The sequence below is a fragment of the Plectropomus leopardus genome, chromosome 21 (genome assembly GCF_008729295.1).
Source record: "Plectropomus leopardus isolate mb chromosome 21, YSFRI_Pleo_2.0, whole genome shotgun sequence".
Classification (NCBI taxonomy): domain Eukaryota; kingdom Metazoa; phylum Chordata; class Actinopteri; order Perciformes; family Serranidae; genus Plectropomus; species Plectropomus leopardus.
Window position 1 is genome coordinate 15,788,233 of NC_056483.1, and position 20,544 is coordinate 15,808,776.

Consider the following 20,544-nt stretch of genomic DNA (forward strand, 5'->3'; position numbering starts at 1 on the left):
AATTGAATCATATAAACAAGGTGTTATATTTCATCCTCAAATATACATTTCCTTTCCTTTCTTTTTTTACAAAATGACATGAACAGTAAATGACAAATGCTCACAGGCTGCTCCTGGAGTAGAACATCAGCATCTTCACTCGATCAGGATGCCTGAGGTTTCTGGAGCAACGCCATACTGAGCTTTCCCACCATCAGAAGACTGAAACAAGACAAAAAAAAGTAAATATCATTCCTGTTTTTGACTTTTAGCTAAAGGGGGTAGAGATTTTGAGTCACTTAAAGGTCCTATATCATGAATAGTCATACTTACATGTTTTTTTCTTTAATTATAAAGCATGGGTAAGTGCCATATAAATATTTCGAAGGGATCAAAATGCTCAATCCAAAGAGAAAAGCACAGTCTGTATTCAGAAACTGTGCCTTTAAATGAGCCGTCAGGACTTCAAGGGAGTTGTGATGTCACAACTATACTACGTAAAGGCTGAAACTGACGCTACACTGCTGGAACAGTCATTCCTTAAACAGCAATGACAGTGCAGAGATGCAGAGAGCACAGATGTGAAAGACACAGATGCATTGACCAATCAAAGCACTTTGTTTCTTTTTTGGGTAAGAGGCTTAAAGAGACAGGTGCTGAAATGGAGATGTCAAACAGAGGATGAATACAGGTATATTCAAGCACACAGTATGAGAAACACATATACATACATAGTGATAACTACCACACCCTGTTGCGGTCATATTGCAAGAGATCCTCGTTACTTTAACTTGAATGTGTTCAAGCATTCATAAATATCAATTGAGTCATACGACTGATATGATATAGATACCTTGCTCCAGCCATAAGTCCAGCTGGCATGAACTTCCTGGATCCGTAGAACCTCTTTCCCATGATGCCAGTCAGAGCTCCTGATGTAGCTGAAAGACATGATGTGGGTGGGGAATGAAGAATCAGGATTCATCACCACCATGAAGACACATTCAGAAACTCTTCCCCTAGATGACCCCAATGCACACCAAATACAGTATATACTTAGTATACTAACCGAGAGAAACCCAAATATTATTGGGATCATTGGAGATCTGGTAGGCGCCAAAACCCGCGAGGCCACCAAAGAGAGCGCCAGCAGCAAGAGAGGGGACGCTGCCTGAAAGACGCAAAACCCAGCAGGTCAACACCTGCGCCTGATATCCACGAGACTGAGGAGCATGCACAGACTAGAGTGTAATGAGAGTGACATGTTTTTGTTTTTAAGTGCATGGATACACACAGAGCAAAAAAAAAATCAAAAACGTTTTTAATCTTGCTCCTATTTTTCCACAGGTTTAATTAAAAATCAAAGACTTTTTATGCATTCAATAGGTATAGTCCTCTCAAAATTTGGTCAGAAAATTCTCGACTATAAGACATGTCGTTTTCGTTGATTTGGCAGTACATCCAATCAGCCTCACAACTACAGACCACATGAAATGCTTTTTAATCACCTCATCTTGAAATACAGGTTATTATCCTCAATCTACTACCTACTTTAACTTTTTTTAATGGTGGTGAATGTAATAGTAAACTTAAGGGATGCAGTGACGTAAAAGAAATGTTTAAAAGTCAGTTAAACAAACAAGTTAACACCACAGCAAATATTAGTAGATCCTCAAAACACTAGGCTAATGCTTTTCTATTAAGGACTTTAAAAGCGTATAATTCCACCTCTTTTCACATCTAAAACAACACATACCTGCTTTCACATAACCAACGACTCCCCCGGATGCAATCAGGGCTGCGTATCCATATCCCACCCAGTCCACAGACATGTTGGACACCTGCAGGAGACACAGCCTGTGAGTGAGCCAACAACCTCAGTGTCAGCAGTAACTTTTCAGTGCAGAAGACTGGCTGCTGCTAACCTAATATTACTTACATATGCTAAAATACCAAAAGGACTGTCTGAGCTCTGTAACACAGAGCTGTTATAGAAAAGCAGCTGCGGCAGCACAACATTCAGAAACATTGTGGCGTCTGACATATTTTTTCCCGCTGTCACACAACAGCGTTTGTCTGTTTTTGATTAAAACTCGTTACTTTGTGATTACAGATTACAGATTATGTGTGTGTCTGGCGTATTAGATAAGGCTAACTGCTGCACAGCAGCCTTAGCTCGCGCAACAGCAACACAAACTAGCATCGTTGTTATTATTAGGACACACATGCAGGGCTCACACAAAAGCTTTCTAAATATAAAAAACATTGTTTATACGCCAATTAGAGCTTTAGACACCAGCGAATGACAAATGTGAAAACATGAAACGCAAATATAGCTGAATACAACCTTGCTCTTTCAGTTTGTCCTCTGTCTCAAACAACGGCAGCCTGTTCTCCGCCGAGCACAAATTAGTGGTGCACATAACAAGGGGCAGGGTGCCTGATGGGAAATGTAGGCCATAGCGCTTGGGAGGCAGGTGCTGCGTTCATGACAGGCGTAATTCCTATAATAATAAATAATAATAATAATAAATAATATAATAATAATAATAATAATAATAATAATAATAATAATAATAATAATAATAATAATAATAATAATAATAATAATAATAATAATAACAACAACAACAACAACAACAACAACAACAATAAGAATAATAAGAATAATAATAAAAAAGTCAATCATGCAAAAATAAAATGCCCACATATACTGTTTTTCGTCTGTCTTAGATTGTTCATATTTCCCTATAATTCATTTTTTAAAAGTTGATGAAACATATTCTTGGCCTAATCACTCACATAATTCTAGTTTCTCAATTCTCTATTTTTTTTAAAAAACCCACAGTGTTCGAACACATCATTTGCCATAAGCACTCTTTAACAAATATTTTTTTTTACATTAAAATAACTTATATTTGGTTATCATTTAAATATAACTTAAAGATACATTTCACTCCCTAAAGTTATCTTTATCACATCATCTGCTAACTTCAGATTAAAAACATAACGAGGAAATTTAACTCAATTTAGTAAGGACCCCAGTAATCCAGGACCGTTGATGGTCCCCAGACACCAGAATGGGAACTGGATTTATTTTTGTGACCACAAGATGGCACCACAGGATTTAGATTAATTTTAATCTTTTAAACCATACTCCAACATCCCCAAGCTGCAACTTGGTTTTTTTTGGGGTTTTTTTTCTTGGCATATATATGTTTTTTTACAGTCTGGTAAAAACTCCTTCACAGTGGCAGGACGAAACGCACACGATCTCAACTTTCACTTAATCGGAATGTGTGTTTTCAGTACTGGAGCAGTGTTGGTTGATAACCGTGAAAATGGGCCGTTTTGAACGTGTGATTAAAGTTCATGAAGAAGGACAGGTGGGAACGGGTCAAAAAAGAGGGCTTAAGAAAGCCTGATGATTGTTGGTAACGTGATAAAACAAACCTGACATTTGCCTAAATTTTGACCCTTGGCCATATTTTATATTTCACTGATTTACACATTTTCCCTTTGACCACCTGTTTTTTTTCCTGTTTGTTTTGGGGGGTTTTTTTCTCGTTTTTGACTGGCATCGGTTTGGCAGTTTACTTACTGGAATGCTCACTGCGCACACATTCTCATTTGGTTTCAATTACCTTCAATATTGTGTTAAATCCACGGGCGGCGCGTCCTCGCTCCTCTCCCGAAGCAAGGTGGCGCTAGAATACAATTTATCTTCCATATGAAGCAGCGTTTTCATACACACACACAGTGAGCCTGAAAGCTTCACACTGAACAGACATCAATCTCACGGAGCTACATGGGGCTTGAGAACTGGTGACGGGAAAGTTACTGTCCTCAGCAGTCAGGCGCGTCCAGCTGGACCACGTCTGCAGCCAAAATACTACAAATCAAGCTGACTATCTTGTCTAAGATAAATGTCCAACTTCTCCATAACTTGGGGCGAAAGAAAAAGTCCAATCATCGATCAATATTTCAAAACAACGAGGGGGACGGAGAAAACACACTCATGGGGTGTTCCACAGGATTTCTATTTTTTTTTATTTTTAGTCAATAACGATGCGTAAATTACGCACGAAGTTTTCGGACACTTTACAAACGCACAAGCATAAACACAACACTACCACCAAAAATCAAATTAATACAGCAAATAAAAAATACAACATTAGTGCTAATAATAATAATAATAATAATTATAACAATAATAATGTGTCTTGTAATTTGTCTAAATATGACTGGCTGTACAAAGTGCCTGAGGTGCAGCCGTTGCCGACGCCTATTAAACACAGCTCGCAGTTTTAGGAAGCTGAACGTTGCCGGAGGCCCGGTGCGATGGTGGAAGTGGTTGAAACCAAGCCCTAGACAAACAGGCTGGATATTCAAAAGGGACCCCGCTCTTGTCTGAGAGTAACCCACTCTCAGACAGCTCTGCTTTAAAACTTACTCCTCCCTGAGTGCGCAGAGCCCCAAACAATATTTCTGATCCCCCCCCTTCCCATCCACCACCTCCCTCTCTTTTGTCCAGTCCTATATAGCTGCAGGTATTGTGTGTGCAGTTAAAATGTGTTCGCCTTTGAAGTCAAACATGAAGGCTTGTTTTAAATATTAACACCACAAAAAAAATCTATAGATTCTGTGTGGAATTATGCAATTGCAAAAAAACACAACTATAAAGGATTTATTGGAGAACAAGAAAAAAAGAAGTGTGTTTTTTACGTAAAAAAAAAAGTTTGTCCAATATTATCAGTGCATGCATTAATATGTTAATATAAATGTTTGATGCAGTGACAGAGACATTCATGCAGCTGTCTGCCAGCGACGTGAACCGCGTCCCGTTTGCTGTCTTGAAACTTTAAATAGGACAAAATGTCTTTTTTGACTATATCACCTATATGTGCGCACGTGCTGCTCTCTTCTTTGGATGTATGTGTGTGTTGGTGTGTGTGTGTGCCTGTGAAAAGACAGAGAGAGGAGAGCTCATTCGCTTCTGGCCCGAGGGGTCTACATAAGTATGTATTAGAAATAAACAGTGGATAAATAAATAATGACCCGCACAATAGCAGGGTAGCTTTCTGTGTAGAAGTAATTGATGTTGGCAGTTAACCTTCAAGTTTTTTAACTTGACACAGTTTCATTTGCAGAGAGAATTCATGTTTTACAAAGACCAAGGAAATATTGCAGATATGTCCTTTTTTTTACGTCTATGTCAGTTTAAGATAAATATCAATTTAATTAATTAATTAATTCCTTTTTTTGTTGCTCAATTTGGGTAGTTTTAGCACATTTTCTAATGAGTTATTTTATAAATACATTTTACCATAAATTAAGGGAGAGTAAAACTACAGCAGGTTGTGACTTACTTTTCTCACTTTTTTTTAGAAATTATTTTTTAAATAAATTCCCCAAATGTTAAAATATATATATATATATATGGATACTATATATATGGATGTATAATGTTTAAAAGCGTAACTGACTCTTTCCTGCAAAGTAATTCACGTTGGATTATTTTTTATGAATAGGAAATGGCTCAGATTTTAATGACGTAAGTCGAATCATTTATTTCTTTGTATTTACTACTTTTTGTTTAAAAAAAAAAAAACTCGTGTGAATGTTATTATAGAGACCAAAAATTATGACAGCTCAGGCCTATCCAGCAGCACTCAAGTCGGCGATCTCCCTCTTTCCCAGGTAGTCTCTCCTTTCTCGTCCACACCCGGAGCACTGCGCATGCGTCACCAGGTGGCCCCGCACCGTTTTTATGGCCAGGTGAGGCGATCCGGTCCAGGTAAAAAAGTAAAGGTTTACTTTGGGACCGGAGGCTCAATGAGACAGACACGGCACCGGATCGACTGAAAAAAATCACCAAAAGGCAGCAGAAGACAAAGAATGTCAATTATGGCAAAATGGGGGATGGCAGGTATGTGCTGCTTACTTTAAGACAAAGACACGGCTGTGAAAAATCCATGAAAACTGTCAAAGTGTCGACTTGTTGTAGGATGAGGCTTCACAGGCACCGTAAAATCTTTTGTAAAGAAAGGAGTGTAGTTTATAGGTTTAACGCGTTGGAGATCATACAAAGAGGTTGGAGATGTTTTATTTTAGAAAGTCTGTTTTGCGCAGTTAGTCTTACATGTCAAAGTGTCCATCTCGAAAACCTGAGGCATGTTGTTGTAGCTTGGAGGGACTTATCAGATACACTGTTTTGTTTTTATTATTGTTATTATTGTTATTATTATTAGTATTAATATTATTATTAGTATTATTGTTGTTATTATTATTACAAAAAAAATAGAAATGTGTGGACATGGATGGTTTGTCAAAAGTGGAGCACTAGTGAAAACCTTATTCCAAAACGGTTTCGTTGCGTCTTTGGAGTAAAATCTAACTTTTCATAGTTTCCTGTATATTTACAGCTGTTTCAAAAACAGATTACACGTTTTTAAAGTTCTAAGTTACATGTCTGTGGGTTTTCTGTAGAGTTTTGTGTTGTCTTTGCTTCACTAAAAAAAACTGCTCTTGTTTTGTGAGGTGTGGAGGATTTAAGAGACGACCTGCTGAAACAAAACACTTTAGTTTCACTCGTTAAAAAAAACAGGAAAAAAGAAAAAAAGACCACCACTGCCATCACAGACAACCAGGCCAAGACCCTCGCATGCATAGCTGTCATTGTCAGCCAGTATCATCGCTCCATTCTCATTAATAACAACTGTAAAGAAAGAGTACTTCACTAAAAAAATGGTAATCCAGGTTTTAAAACGAGAGGGGCCAACGCCTTAAAGAGCTGGCGACCTGTCTGCTGACCCACGACCTGCTGAGGGGAAGGCTCGGCCGGCGACAGGGCAGAGCCAGGCTCCCTCAGCCGCTCATTCAAATGAAACAAGGCCATGTTGTTGTGTTAATTATTTACACCCCCCCCCTCTCCCCCTCCCATCAAACCCTGCGCCCTTACAGGTAGTCAATGGACCTGTAGAGCCGCTTCGAATGGCTCACCTTTTTAACATAACATTGAAAGAATAGCCTCTCAAGGTCCCAGCTCTCAATGGGATTAAAATAACAGTTTGGGAGTTTTAAAAAAATCAAGGTTGGCAACAAAGTGTGCGACAGGCTTGTATTTGCATAGGCATGCTGTTTTCACACACAAAAGTGCTCAAGAAGACAACCCAAAAAAGTTATTCCACATTCATTTCTTATCGTAAATCTATGGTTGAATTACATTTTTTGGAGTTCTCTCTCCGCGTAAAATCAGAGTAGAAACCGTCCCAGGTGCATGCAGGTCCCCATGCATACCCTCCCCAACCCCCCTTCACCAAACACACACACCTCACTGAACAGTAGAAATAATAAGCATGTGTAGCGTCTTGCTGCTTTAGTTTTTACCTGTGCGCTGTCCATTGGTGTTGTGTGAGCAGATGGGGGGAATCAAACGGCTGTTGATATGCTAATGAGGCCCTGTGCCAGTGTTATTACAGAGCTGCTCCAGCCCTTCACTTCCACCATTAGAGGGAGACCTCAGAGCGCAAGACAGACAGCAGCCCACAGCTTCAATAAAAGTAGTTTTTCTGAGCGGGGAGCACAATTCACTGAGTGAAAACAAGACTAAGGCGATACCTATACTCAATATCCACCTCAGCAACCCATGAAAATGCTTTGGAAATTAACTGATAACATTAAATATGAAGATTGCGAGGTAAGGGGCTCCTCTTCCATTTGTTTAATTTAATTTAACTTTTGACATTTTACTAAGACGTTATTTTAAGGGATGCGCTTTTTTTTTTGTTTTGATCCAAATTTGTCATTTTTTTGACAGCTGTTAGTGAACACATTTATTTCAACTGCAGGATAAATACATCCATGTCTTGTATTCATTTCATAGCTTCTTATTTTAAGTGTAGAGAATTAGAGAATGATAATAATTATTATTACAATAATAACAATATTAATCACGAGAATAATATTATAATAAAAACAGTACCAGCAATGATAATGAGAATAATAATTTGCCATTATGGTAATAACAGCTGTATTTTAAATTTCAGTTGCATGAGTAAAATCACACGTTATTTATTTTTTTCTTTTTAAATTCGCATTTAAAAAATATATCCAAATATTAAATGACACGTGGAAATATTAAAATAATACACTTACCATGCATTTAATTAAAAATAAATATTTTGACTAGGTGGCAGATGTAAGCGCTTTAACACAGCCTGCTTTATTCACTGCTCAAATGACATGGACATTTACCCTTCAGTTTTAATTTCTCTGCAATTTGAGCCGTTAGTTTTCGCGTGTGTGCATGTATGTGTGGAGTGCATACACTGAGTGATTGTTGTTATGGGCATAGACAAAGTTTGGCAGTAATATCAGGGACTTGTTTAGGAGTGGAGAAGCCAGTCGGACGTGTTTTTAACCCGCGTCCTGGGAGGATAGGGACGACCGGGAGTAGGAAAACAAAAGCTGGGCACCTCCGCGTTCATGGTTTGGTGATTGTTTCTAATTTACAAGCAGTGTTTTCCCCGCTAGTGTGGATGCGAAAAACTAAAATTTGCAAACGAAATCCGGTCACGGCCCGGTATTTCGCAATTTTTTTGAAAAAAAATGTATGATTAGGCAGGAAGGGGAGTGGAGCTCTTTTAGCCGCGCGTAAAAGTTGGTTAGAGCGCCGGGATCCGAGCGGCCCTGTCATAGACTTTGGGGATTTATTTTTCTCCGTCTTTCCGGGTCAAAGTTAAAAGTTAGCCGGTGTGACTCTGGCATTTGGAGTCGAGGAGGAACCGGTTGATTAATTCGGCGGTGACAGAGGAGAGAAAGGAGACCCATGGAGGACAGCTCTCTGTCGGAGTCTGAGGTGGAAAACAAAGGGACGAGCGGTAGAAATGAGCCGGTCGGAATGCCCATAGCGTCGTCTGCTGGATTTTCACCCAGATCAGAGGTGCACGTTGTTTCCTTCCATGGCTTCTTCTCCTTCTTTCCCTGTCTGTAGTCCACCTCCCTTCATTCCTATGTCTTTCTTTCACTTTTGCGCTTTGGCCCTGGGACCCTTTTAAAATGCCCCCCCTCCTCCCTCTCTCTCTGATTCGTCAGACGCGAGTGAATGTCCCTCTTTTTGTCTCTCTCTCTCTCCACTCCCTCCACAGTCTCTCACTCCCTCTTTCTCTCTCACTCCCTCTCTCTCCTCATCTCTGATTAGATACTGATTCCTCCTTTCAATGGACGTCATTTAAGCGCAGACTCCTGCCTTGAGTTGCGTCCTCCGCTTCACGCCCGATTTCCGACCATTCTTTCCTTATTATTAAGTATTCCTGTAATATTAATAGTCATGAATGCGCTCTATTAGGAGTCCAAGAGGGAGACGAAGAAGCGGCTCTTTTGCTAATATGAGCTCAAGCGAAGGGACGGCAGCACTGTGATAGAAGCCAAGGAGCGCAGGGGAGAAAACAGGGGTTTACCAAGAGAAACTTTTCAACCCAAATCCGCCAGCATCGCCGAATACCTGCATTTTTAGACCCACATGAAGGGCAGCGGGGATCTAACCATTTATTTCTGATGGATTATCGTCCAGCTTCTGTGGCACATATCTGATCGCCGGGGCCATCGTGATCTTTCAGGAGAGAAGAGTCTTTTCGGGGGGCTTTATTTTTTTGTTTTTGCTGGTTAATTCCCCTTTGCTTGCCCCCCACCCCCCTAAACACTCCAAAGTGTTTTTTCGAACTGTTTATTTTTTTCTTGAGTGGCACCAAAAATCCATCTTAAATGTTAGTGCACAGTTTTTCCGCGATGGTAAGTTGCTGCAGCCTCACCGTGTCCAGATACTTCGAATTTGTTTGCAGATTATGTTAAATTATTTCTTTTCAGAATGGTGTTTTGTGGAGCTTTTGCATGCGTAAAAAAACTGCGGGACACCTTGGAGGAATTCTGAAATAATACTCGGTTTATTTATTTGAAGGCATTTCAACCTTTCGGAATTTCGATGTTTTATTTTACTATTTACTTTTCACCATTTACTATTATGTTATTTTATTTTTAAAACTTGGCGCACAAGTGACCTGAGTGTGAAATTGTTGCATTTACTGCTTAAATCAGTCAGGAGAAATAATTCAGAAATGTTCCACACTTGGTCTTACTGCTGTCAGACACTCAGGCCATATTTGATAATGCCCCAGCATAAGCCCGCAGAGCATTCTCCAGTTAAAACAAAGAGGAGAAAATGCGATCATATATGCTTGTGTATTACTAAAATGTATTTAGGCTAAAACACACTTTTCTTTCTGTCCTCCCCTGCCAGGACCGTCACGACGGCACCAGCAATGGGACAGCCAGGCTACCTCAGCTGGGCGGCGTGGGCCAGAGTCCCTACACGAGCGCCCCTCCGCTCTCCCACACACCGAACTCGGACTTCCAGCCCCCGTACTTCCCCCCGCCCTACCAGCCCATCTACCCGCAGTCTCAGGACCCTTACTCGCACGTCAACGACCCGTACTCCCTCAACTCCCTGCACGCCCAGCCGCAGCCGCAGCACCCGGGCTGGCCGGGCCAGAGGCAGGGTCAGGAGAGCGGCCTGCTGCACCAGCACCGCAGCCTGCCCCACCAGCTGTGCCGGGAGTACCGCAGGGAAGTGCTCCTACCGTCCGGCCACGGCATCGATACGGGACTGTCGGACTCTATCCCAATCCATGGAATACCTCACTCTTTAGACGACGTTCAGGTGAGGCAGCTTTTACCTGGCTTTCTGATTTTCTGGGCTATTAAAAAAAAAAAAGAATACTGGCATTATTAATTTTTGGCAGTTCTGCTATATTTTGGACTAATATTAGGCCTGCAATAAAAAAACAAAAACAAAAACGGCAATGGCAGTTTAAAAAAAAATCTTAATACAATAATTATTTATTTTCAATTATCATTACGATTTATTCAAGCTCCCTGCCTTTTATAATTATCCTGCAAATTCATTTTAATATTTTTAGGTTATTATTAAAAGTGTTTTTATTATTACTGCTCTTTAATAAATGTTAAAGGAACGACACGCATTAAATTAGTCTATTAATGCAGCTATTTTTACTGTTTGAAAAAATATCATGTGCTTCCTTGTCAAAATTATTTCCAGTTTAAAAAAAACACAATTCTGCATCCTTATTTCCTATATAGAAAATAAAAATACAGAAATAAAAATAAAATATAAAAAATGTTGATAGTGGCCTAATTCGATGTGTGTTTTATAATATTGTCACACACATCTAATTAGATAAAACTGATTTTTTTTAAAAAGCGCACGTGTTTGCATAGGATCTCTGTTTTTATTTGATTTCTCAGTTCAAAACCAGATGAAGCTCGCCGTCCTCTGCGCACAATAACGTCATAACACATTGCCAGCACATTAACAGCAGAATTGAGTTTGGTGGATTGAGTTTGGGTAATAGCTGCGATTACTAAAGATGCATGATAAATGAGCGCTAAAATTGTCAATAACCCTCCCGTTCTTATTTAGAGGATTCTTCCCCAGTTTTTAATCAGAAACAAACACCAATAATCCTCTAATTAGTTCATAGGCCTTTAATAGGCTGCGCTGCCGTAATTACTATCCAATCTAGATTAGAAGTTTCCTTGTGAGTAGAGCCAATATGAGGGCGAAATTAGGTCAAGATTATGGGGCGACACAGCTTCGTTATTTAAGTCTGAGTTTGTGATCTAATGTAATGTGCGTCCATCAGTGGGACCCGCTGAAAACACTCGTGGACAATAATAACAGGTATGGGCCTCGAGAGCCTCCATGTTGGGGTGATTGTGGCCGCTAATTGTGTCAGTGCTTTGTTCGTGCACAGCATCCATTCACGCACACATGAGCGAGAATTTTTTTCTGCCTTTGTGCTAAAATTGTCCTTTTTTTGCATTTGTGTCACAGCCTGTTGATGATCAAGGAATTCACATTCCCGACCAGACTGTAATTAAAAAAGGTAAGCAATTTCCTCCGAGATACCATGCATGTTTCTGCAAGCTGCACACCACTGGGCTGCGCGCACACACACACACACGCACACGCACACACGCACACACACACACACACACACACCATTCACCATTCTGCTCGAGAGAACTCGATGCAATGCGGTAATGCCTGACTGATCCTAATACGCAGTAGCCTATTTTTCATTACATGGTTTCCAAGTGCATCAAACTGGCTGCACCTTTTTCCCCCAGCTCGCTGATGGAATTTACTGTCAGCGTTTCAGAGCAGCGGGGAAGATGAGTAGAGCTGGTTGGGGGCTTTGTAGGCTCGTGGTATTGATGGTCAAAGATATAGGCCCATAGACGATCCTGGCACTTCAGTGATGAAAGCTGCAATCACACTGCATGGTCAGATTTAAAATGGAAGTTGGTACCAGTGGAGGGAGCACAGGCCTATAGTGTGTGCAGGGTGATGGTGCCATTTAGGGGGAGAATCAAAGCTCGGACTTGAGAGAGAGAAAAAACGTTGTTGGATTATTATTTTCTCGTATTTATTTCCTTTTTTAAACAACACAAGCACACCGTTTAAAAGCGTTTTGTCAGGTCAAATTAGAGCTCGCCAGATGAGATATGGGGCGATTTTTCTTTCCATCTTTTCTGTCTTTTTTCCCATTCTCTCTATTTTGAGTCTATCTGCGCATCAACATGATAATTGGCTTCTTATATTAGTAATCTCAAGAGTTCGTTTAACTCCTATTGTCTCTATTAGGCTCCCCTGAGCCATTCATGTCACAAGTGATCTATCCAAAGGCGCACAGTCCCCTTTGTCTCCGGTTACTGCACACCAAAACGGTGTAAAGCCCAGTAGTGCTGAGCACCCCCCAACCCCCTCCACCACCACCAACCCTCCCCTGTTTGAAATCACACACGGGCGACGGTGTTTTGCTGGATACCGAGGATATGTCAAAATAGGTAGACTTAACCAAATCTCTCGGATGGTGTGACTGCTTTGTGCAGACTCGATCCACGGTGCGCAAAAATAGCCCGCGCGCTCTGATACTGGAGATTCTCGCTGTGTGCTGCTGCTGAGATCTCTTTAAATGTTATTTTTCGATAAAGAACAGATTATTGGAAATATTCTGAATTTTGTGCACGTGTGGTTAATCGAAAACTACGCACGGTTCTACAATGCACATACAACCATGATCACTATTGTTATTATTCCTCTTATTGCCATGTATAGGCCTCTGTTAGTCGCTTTTTTCTCTGCATGTCCTTGTTGCTGAATGTGTACACATGTGGTGCTAAACTCTAAATCCGGGGCCTAAATCCCCCCTTCTCATTTAGTTAAGGCTCTGCATTGCATGAAATTCACTGAGCACGGTCTCTCTCTGCCTCCCCTCCCTCCCTCCTCCCCCTCATCCCCACCATCCCTCTCTCCCTCTCCTCTCTTTCTCTCTCCCTCGCAAGGTCCAGTGTCTTTATCCAAGAACAACAACGTCTCCTCCATCCCCGTAAATAAGGACGGTCTTTTCGGAGGGGTGGTAAACCCCAACGAGGTGTTCTGCTCAGTTCCGGGTCGCCTGTCCCTCCTCAGCTCCACATCGAAGTACAAGGTCACGGTGGCGGAGGTGCAGAGACGCCTCTCGCCGCCCGAGTGCCTCAACGCCTCTCTGCTGGGCGGGGTGCTGAGGAGGTGAGTTCGACTGGAAGGCTGCAAAAAAAACAAAAAAACAACTCTCCCTGTACCTGCATGTGTGTCTGTGCGCGTGAGCTCTCTCACTCTACTCCAATCCATTCTCTCTGTGAGCGTGCACCTCTCTCTCTCTCTCCTCTGTACCAAGAATAATTAAAATCGACCAACCATGACACCTAGCTCCTGCATTTAAAGCAGGAGGGGTCTGTTAAATTCCATATTAACTTCCCCTGCGCACTGGATCTCTCTCTCTATCTCTATCTCTCTTTCTCTCACTCAAATTAATGTAGGCCTAGTCTGTTTCAACCCCAGCTCTATAGGCCCAGTGAAGGCATTACACATGAAAACATTGGTCTCCAGTGAACTGTCTACTGAAGTGCTGCAGACACGCAGCCAGTAATAGTGCTGCCTATTAAGTAGGGCTTTATTTATTCATTTTGTACAGTATTTGTCTGCTGGTGAAAAAGGCTGGGCTCTTTTGGTATTATTTATAGCTCATATGAGGGAAGTAATGGAGGGTGAAGCCAGCCAAATTCACCTTTTTTAATTGGTGAGGCACATTCACTGTAAATAGAAAAGTATGCACCATAGGAAGTGTCATAAAAAAGAGGACATAATCATAAAAAAAGCCCAAACTTTTGCCTAAAATCACTATATTATTATATATATATATATTTTAATTTTATATTTAAATCCCTGCTATGTTTTGTCACAGGGCCAAGTCTAAGAATGGAGGAAGATCCTTAAGGGAGAAGCTGGATAAAATCGGCTTGAATCTACCTGCAGGCAGACGCAAGGCAGCAAACGTCACCTTGCTGACGTCACTAGTCGAAGGTAAGTCGCCGTAAATCACGTTCTCACTCTTGTTGCTCCCGCGATATCAGGTGCTTGCAAACTGGGATTTTTTCTCTCTCTCTCTTCCTCTCTTCCTCTCTTTCTTTCTTTCTCTGTGTTGGAAATCAGCATATGCGCTCATCCGTGTAATGTGGACCGACTTTGCCTCGCAAGTAATAAAGCATGAAGGATGTGTGTGTGTGTGAGAGAGAGTGTGTGTGTGTGAGAGAGAGGGAGAATAGTGCTGGTAGTGGCTTTGCAGCGTTGGCCTTCGCTTTCAGGAGCACACTTGCAGGTCCACGGCTGGCCTAGTTTATACACTGGATGAATTTGTGTTGAAGTCCAGTTAATTATTGAGTGTTGCTTGTTTATTGGGCGCCGCTGAGCTGCTTCACCTCATGGATGAGAAGTCGATTGATTTATTAACCCTGCGTTGTTGCAAACATTAATACAAGGCTGTGTATGGCAGCATAGGGCTGCTATTTTCTAAATGGTGACTTAATTCTTTCGTTAATAGCTTCCTATGCTTTTGGTTTTCAGTGAAGATTTCTGTTGCATGCAAATGGGATGGCGCTGACCTATTGGGAGCTATATGTTTTGGGCCTATTAAAGAATAAATTACTCAATTATGGCGCGCTGGAAAAGATGCCTTTTAGTGGATAAATCCATTTTGCTTGAGTTGAACCTTATTATTCAGTGCAGTGGTATTTTGGTGTGCTGTGGGTTTTCCAAAGGTGAAAGCCTGCGATGGTTCATTGGTCCCTGTTAATCATTATTGCAGAAGAGGGGCCGAATGCAATGCTCATTGCGCTCGGTAGAAATGTGCTGTATTGTAATGAGCCTGGAGAAATGTATGATTCCGGGTAATAAAGGGGTGGTGGCACGTGGTGAGGGCTTGGATGGCAGAGAGGGGTGGGAGAAGGCAGCCGGTTATTTAGTGAAGGGACACTGCGTTCGCTGAAGTGCTGTCATTGTTTATGATCCGCTCCATTTTATGGAAACGAGTTTACTGGACTTGAGCTTTGATGCTAATTGGCGCATGCGTTCTTCCGGAGTGGAGGCTTATGGGCAGGAAGCCCCGCAGTAAAAACTCAACTGCTTCAGGAAATTAAAACCAAATACTTGGAGAAAAGGAGAAAAAAAAAAAAATCAACCAACAAGAGAAGCGGACGGAATGCAACCTGTAATTCTCATAGCTGAATATGTAAAGACAAAGTGAGATTTAGGTATAGCCCTTTAAAATTGCTTCCCCATGCCTGTGTGATCTGCTGGACTTTCAATAATGTGAAAGCATTGGTAATCAATGACATGGTGTTAAGCATGACGCTCCGTCTATATTTCATATCCACTTATTGTTTCCCCTCCATATTTAACCGTTCTCACGGTATGGGGGAGTGTATTGACAGCTCGCGTTGCCCTTTTATTATCATTATTATGATTATTATGATTACTATTATTATTATTATTATTATTATTTCTAGGCTATTATTGTTGTTGTTATCATCATTAGTGTTGTTGTGAGGCACAGGTGCTGTAACCCTGCTGTCACTTCACATTCATCATGTGTTGGTCCAAGCAGGGGGTGTGAACTGCTCTGAATTTGATGTAACCATATTTAATAAGCAAACACATTCATTTTTTCCCTTTTCTTTTTTTTTCTCTCAGGCGAAGCGGTACATCTTGCCAGGGATTTTGGTTATGTATGCGAGACCGAGTTTCCAGCCAAGGCAGTAGCTGAATATGTAAACCGTCAGCATTCCGACCCAAACGAACAAGTCCAAAGAAAAAACATGCTATTGGCCACAAAGTAAGTGCTGTTATCGCATATCACTGTGTCACACCAAATGCATTCCAGCCAGTGTGTGTGTGTGTTTTGTGTGCGTGTTCATTTGGCACACACACACACACACACACACACACACACACACACACACACACACACACACACACACACACACACACACACACACACACACACAAACGCACGCACACACACAGCTTTATCAAAATGCAATTTCCACACTCATTTCCATTTTTAAAGTGTGTTTCAATCAAATGATTTTTTTTTTACACACATATGACAAATGTGTGATCATGATAAAAATATGCTGCCATTACCCATGCCATAATCAGTCAAATATTAGCTAGTCTTTTACTAATGAATACATTTTATTATGCTATTTATTTATTATGGTATTTTATTTTATGGTATTTTTTTTGCCACACACTTTTAAATATTACTGACATCTCTGATAATTATGGATTTTTATTTGGACACTTATTCGTTATTATTGACACATTTGAATCAGTATAATGTTAAACATTATAATTAAAATAGTGCAGTTAAATTAAATACACTGGTTTTTTTTGTTGTTGACTTGGCCTTTCCCTCATACACACACACATACACCACACACACACACACACACACACACACACACACACTCACACACACGCACAGCCGTTATTTTGTTTGTCTTGTGCTTTCAGTGACATTGACACACATAGCTGGTTCACATGCAGCGCTTCCATTGGTGTTGGTTATTTTTTTGCTGTGCGTTAAGTGAGACGTGGGGATTCCTTAAATGGCCTGCATTTAATATTGATGACGGGCCGCTGTAATCAAACAGCTGTAACCGCTTATTACAGGCTTTTGGAGTGCTATTAAAATACCAGCACCATGAATAGGAGAGCTCACCTTTTAATATACACGTCTTTACATTATAAGAATATTCTACGTGTATGTAAGTTGCATGACAATGTAGGTGTATTTTTCAAGCATCGTTATATTTATTATAGATTTTTTAAAAATTGGTTTACTATTTGGTAATAACTGATTTCCGTTCAAAGTTGACACTGCAAAAAAAAAAAAAAGTTCCTTTCACATCGACAAGTAATTTGGAACTCATGTTTTCTCTTAAAATCCTAATAAAAGTAAGATATCCTGCCACTGAGCTCAGAGATGAAGTTCCACCTGTTTGTAGCTTCAGGACATTTTCTTTAGCCAAGTGTTAATTTCTGAAAACAAAGCAGGGTAAGAAACACAATTTCACCCCACTAATAAGTGTATTTAAAAGAAAAGAAAGAAAGAAGGAAAATGGAATGAGTGGATTTGCAGAGACAGGACTTTAGTGGCTGCTCACTTTTCACCCTTCTTTACGCAAATTTTGAATTTACAGCCCAGCTCCCCTGCAGGACTGACTGATTATAAAAATTGCTATTTTTGCAGTGTGCATAGTTTGATTTATTTTTATATTAAAATGCATGGGATTTTCGATGTTCCGGGTGGGACTTAACACGACGAACTTTCTCTGTTTTTAGGCAAGTCTGCAAAGAGTTCACAGACCTGCTGTCCCAGGACCGCTCGCCGCTGGGAAACTCACGGCCGCAGCCCATTCTTGAACCGGGAATCCAGAGCTGTTTGACCCACTTCAGTCTAATCTCGCACGGTTTCGGGACTCCGGCACTGTGCGCGGCAGTCACTGCCCTGCAGAACTATCTGACCGAGGCTATCAAAGCCATGGACAAAATGTACCTCAACAACAACCCCAACAGTCATTCAGATAACGGCACTAAAGGCGGAGACAAAGACGAGAAGCACAGAAAGTGATGTTTCCATGCCACCTTCACCGAGGGCCAAAGCCCAGGGCCCTTCTTCTACACCGACCCCCTCCCCGCCTCGCCCCGGCCCCCACCCATTCAATATAAATATTATAAATACCTTATAAATACTATTGATAAAGTTAAACGTGCCACTTCCTGATCTTGCGCGGTTTTACATGTTTTGTTTTTACATCCCACTTTGGATTCACGGGGGAAAAAACAACGCAAGAATCTTCTTCTTCTTCCAACACCTGAACCATATGAAATGTTATTTAAAAAAGAGCAAAAAAAAAAAAAAGAAAAGAAAAAAAAGCTGCAGAGGAACAGCTCCAGGGCGAGGAAAAAGGTGTATTGCCTCAGCCAGAGGACTTTTTTATGTACTCCCCTTATTTTTTATGAGCTGCAACGAATGGACTGAAATCCAGCGACCCCTCTATATCTCAATTTTACGATTGTGGCAAAAACGAAGCTAAAAGAGGATGAATTCTTATCAGTATTGTGAATAATAAACTTGAAAAACAAAGAGAAATTCCACAGAGCTCCATGTCATGACTTCAGTTGTAGACTCTCACTCTCTCTCTCCAAGCGACCAACTTGAACTTTTTGAATTTCAACACGATTCACGGTTATATAAGGGAATCAGTGTTCATGTATGTATATATTTATTTATGTGTAATTTAATGGGAATTGTAAATATGGTGCGTCTGTTGAAACTTCTTTTTTTTTATTTATCTGGTGCCTCCTGTTTTAGTGGGTTTGAATATTCGGTTAGTTCTTCATGTGATTTTATGGTTCTTAGAAAACAGAAGTTTGGGGTATTTTTATTTCTCTGGGATATTTCAATTCAGCCCTCTTGTAGCATGTTGAGGCGACATTGAAGCAAGTGAACAAATTGAATAGAAATAAACTTCCATTTCTCTCTATATATATCATCCTTATTCAGTTTTTTTTTTTAATTTGAGACAGAGCATAGGTGAGACCCTGAGGAGAACTGTTTTTTTTGTGTTTCTATTTTCGTTTTTATACAAGCTTTTATGTGTTGTGCCAATCAGAATCACCTCTTGTTCTCTCCTTGAAGCACCATAAAAGCAATAAATGGAATATTGTCTTTTTTTAATGTTGGAAGACATTCAAAAAAAAAAAAAACATTTTTTTGGGACCACCTGATATCTTGTTATGTCCGATAATGTCCAAAATTGGAGGCGGTTTTAGCTGTATTGTATAGACATGTGCTGGCAATAGTTCCCATGCCTGTCAATGTATTATAGTCCTTTGTTGCCCAGAAAAAAAATAAATATTTGATACGCTTCATCTCGATTTTTATTCATATCTTTTAATTTTTTATTCACTGCTTGAAACGCCCCGGTGTTTTTTTTATTCTATTTTTTTTTTTGTCTTAGATTTTTTTCTCCCCCATTCTAACCGGCTACAGTAATTGAGTTTAAGTCTCCCCTGACGATTGCTCCTTGCAATAAGCAGCTGAACTCATTGTTTCCCTCAAGTATAATAAAAAAAATCTTACTTTAAACTCCCTAGTTCAGAGCACAGGATCTTATGCAGGCCAAATGGCTCACAACAATGGATATATTCGCGTTTGAAGTGTGCAGCGCCACCCCTCCAGCTAAAACCCTCTGAGATGTATATAGGCCTGGTGTGCAATGTTTGGTTGTTATAGGCTATATTTGGGTCCCCCCCCCCCCCCCCCCCCCCCTCCCCGTGTATTCTGTGCTGGAGCCTTACTCAAAGACATGCATCAAATATTTGTTATGTTGTTTGCCTCTCAGTGTAATCAATGCACAATCAGCGCTCAGTATGCTGGATTTTTTTTTTTTTTTTTAAATCTATATATCTCGTGATATAACGAATCTCCTTTTCTAACTGGTATTTGTGTTTGTCTTTGTGGCTGACTGGGTCTATAAATGTGGCTATCATCACGCAGGCTGTAATAGCAAATCTGATGCTGGCCTTTGCTTTATTTTGCGTGCAGAGCTGCAGAGTGCAGGGCCGTTGCATAACATTTGAGTTTGATTGTATATTGATGGCGTGGCACCTATAGCTCCCGAATCTATCTCGTCTGGAGCGTGAATCAGTCTGGTGATATATGCATCTTGTTTCTTGCTTTCCCCATTTCACTGTCTGGTAACCATGCAGTTTAAAATATTGTAACAGAGAGCACACCCCCCCCCTCCTCCTCTTTCTTTCTCCAATCTCCTCAGCAGCCATATTTATTATCTGCATGATTTTCGGGGCCCTGGTTTAATTCTGAGGCTTTTTTTTTTCTGCAGGAGGGTGAATGAAGCCTAACTGTACATGTCCTTGGCATAATTGCGATGCACAGTGCTGGAGCAGGTGAAGCGAGGCATTGTCTGTCAGGCCCTGTTTTTGTTGGCTCAGTCTTCAGATTGTGTGTGGGATCCTGTCCTCAGGCACAATAGCTCACTCATAAAGGGGAGAGACTACCCGGCTGCTCCTGCTAT

General features: G+C 40.7%; 2 protein-coding genes across 4 annotated transcripts; one reads left to right on the top strand and one right to left on the bottom strand.

Moving 5' to 3' along the window:
• Positions 1-2: 2 nt before the first annotated feature.
• On the bottom strand, positions 3-2,381 carry tmem14ca (transmembrane protein 14Ca). The gene is made up of 5 exons (XM_042510009.1): positions 2,327-2,381; positions 1,736-1,820; positions 1,049-1,150; positions 833-920; positions 3-201 (listed from the first exon to the last, which is right to left on the bottom strand). The coding sequence occupies exons 2-5, from the start codon at positions 1,809-1,811 to the stop codon at positions 144-146; spliced, it is 324 nt and encodes a 107-aa protein (XP_042365943.1). The 5' UTR covers positions 1,812-1,820; positions 2,327-2,381; the 3' UTR covers positions 3-143.
• Positions 2,382-7,598: 5,217 nt separating this feature from the next.
• On the top strand, positions 7,599-18,312 carry tfap2a (transcription factor AP-2 alpha). 3 transcript variants are annotated; one of them, XM_042510771.1, is made up of 8 exons: positions 8,905-8,923; positions 9,329-9,771; positions 10,277-10,696; positions 11,891-11,942; positions 13,405-13,630; positions 14,346-14,464; positions 16,130-16,271; positions 17,786-18,312. In XM_042510771.1, exons 2-8 carry the CDS (start codon positions 9,745-9,747, stop codon positions 18,072-18,074), a joined length of 1,275 nt encoding a protein of 424 aa, XP_042366705.1. In that variant the 5' UTR covers positions 8,905-8,923; positions 9,329-9,744; the 3' UTR covers positions 18,075-18,312. The 3 variants fall into 3 exon arrangements, with proteins under 3 accessions (XP_042366704.1, XP_042366703.1, XP_042366705.1); XM_042510770.1 differs by lacking the exons at positions 8,905-8,923; positions 9,329-9,771 and adding an exon at positions 7,599-7,678; XM_042510769.1 differs by lacking the exon at positions 9,329-9,771 and having other exon boundaries at positions 8,440-8,923.
• Positions 18,313-20,544: the final 2,232 nt, after the last annotated feature.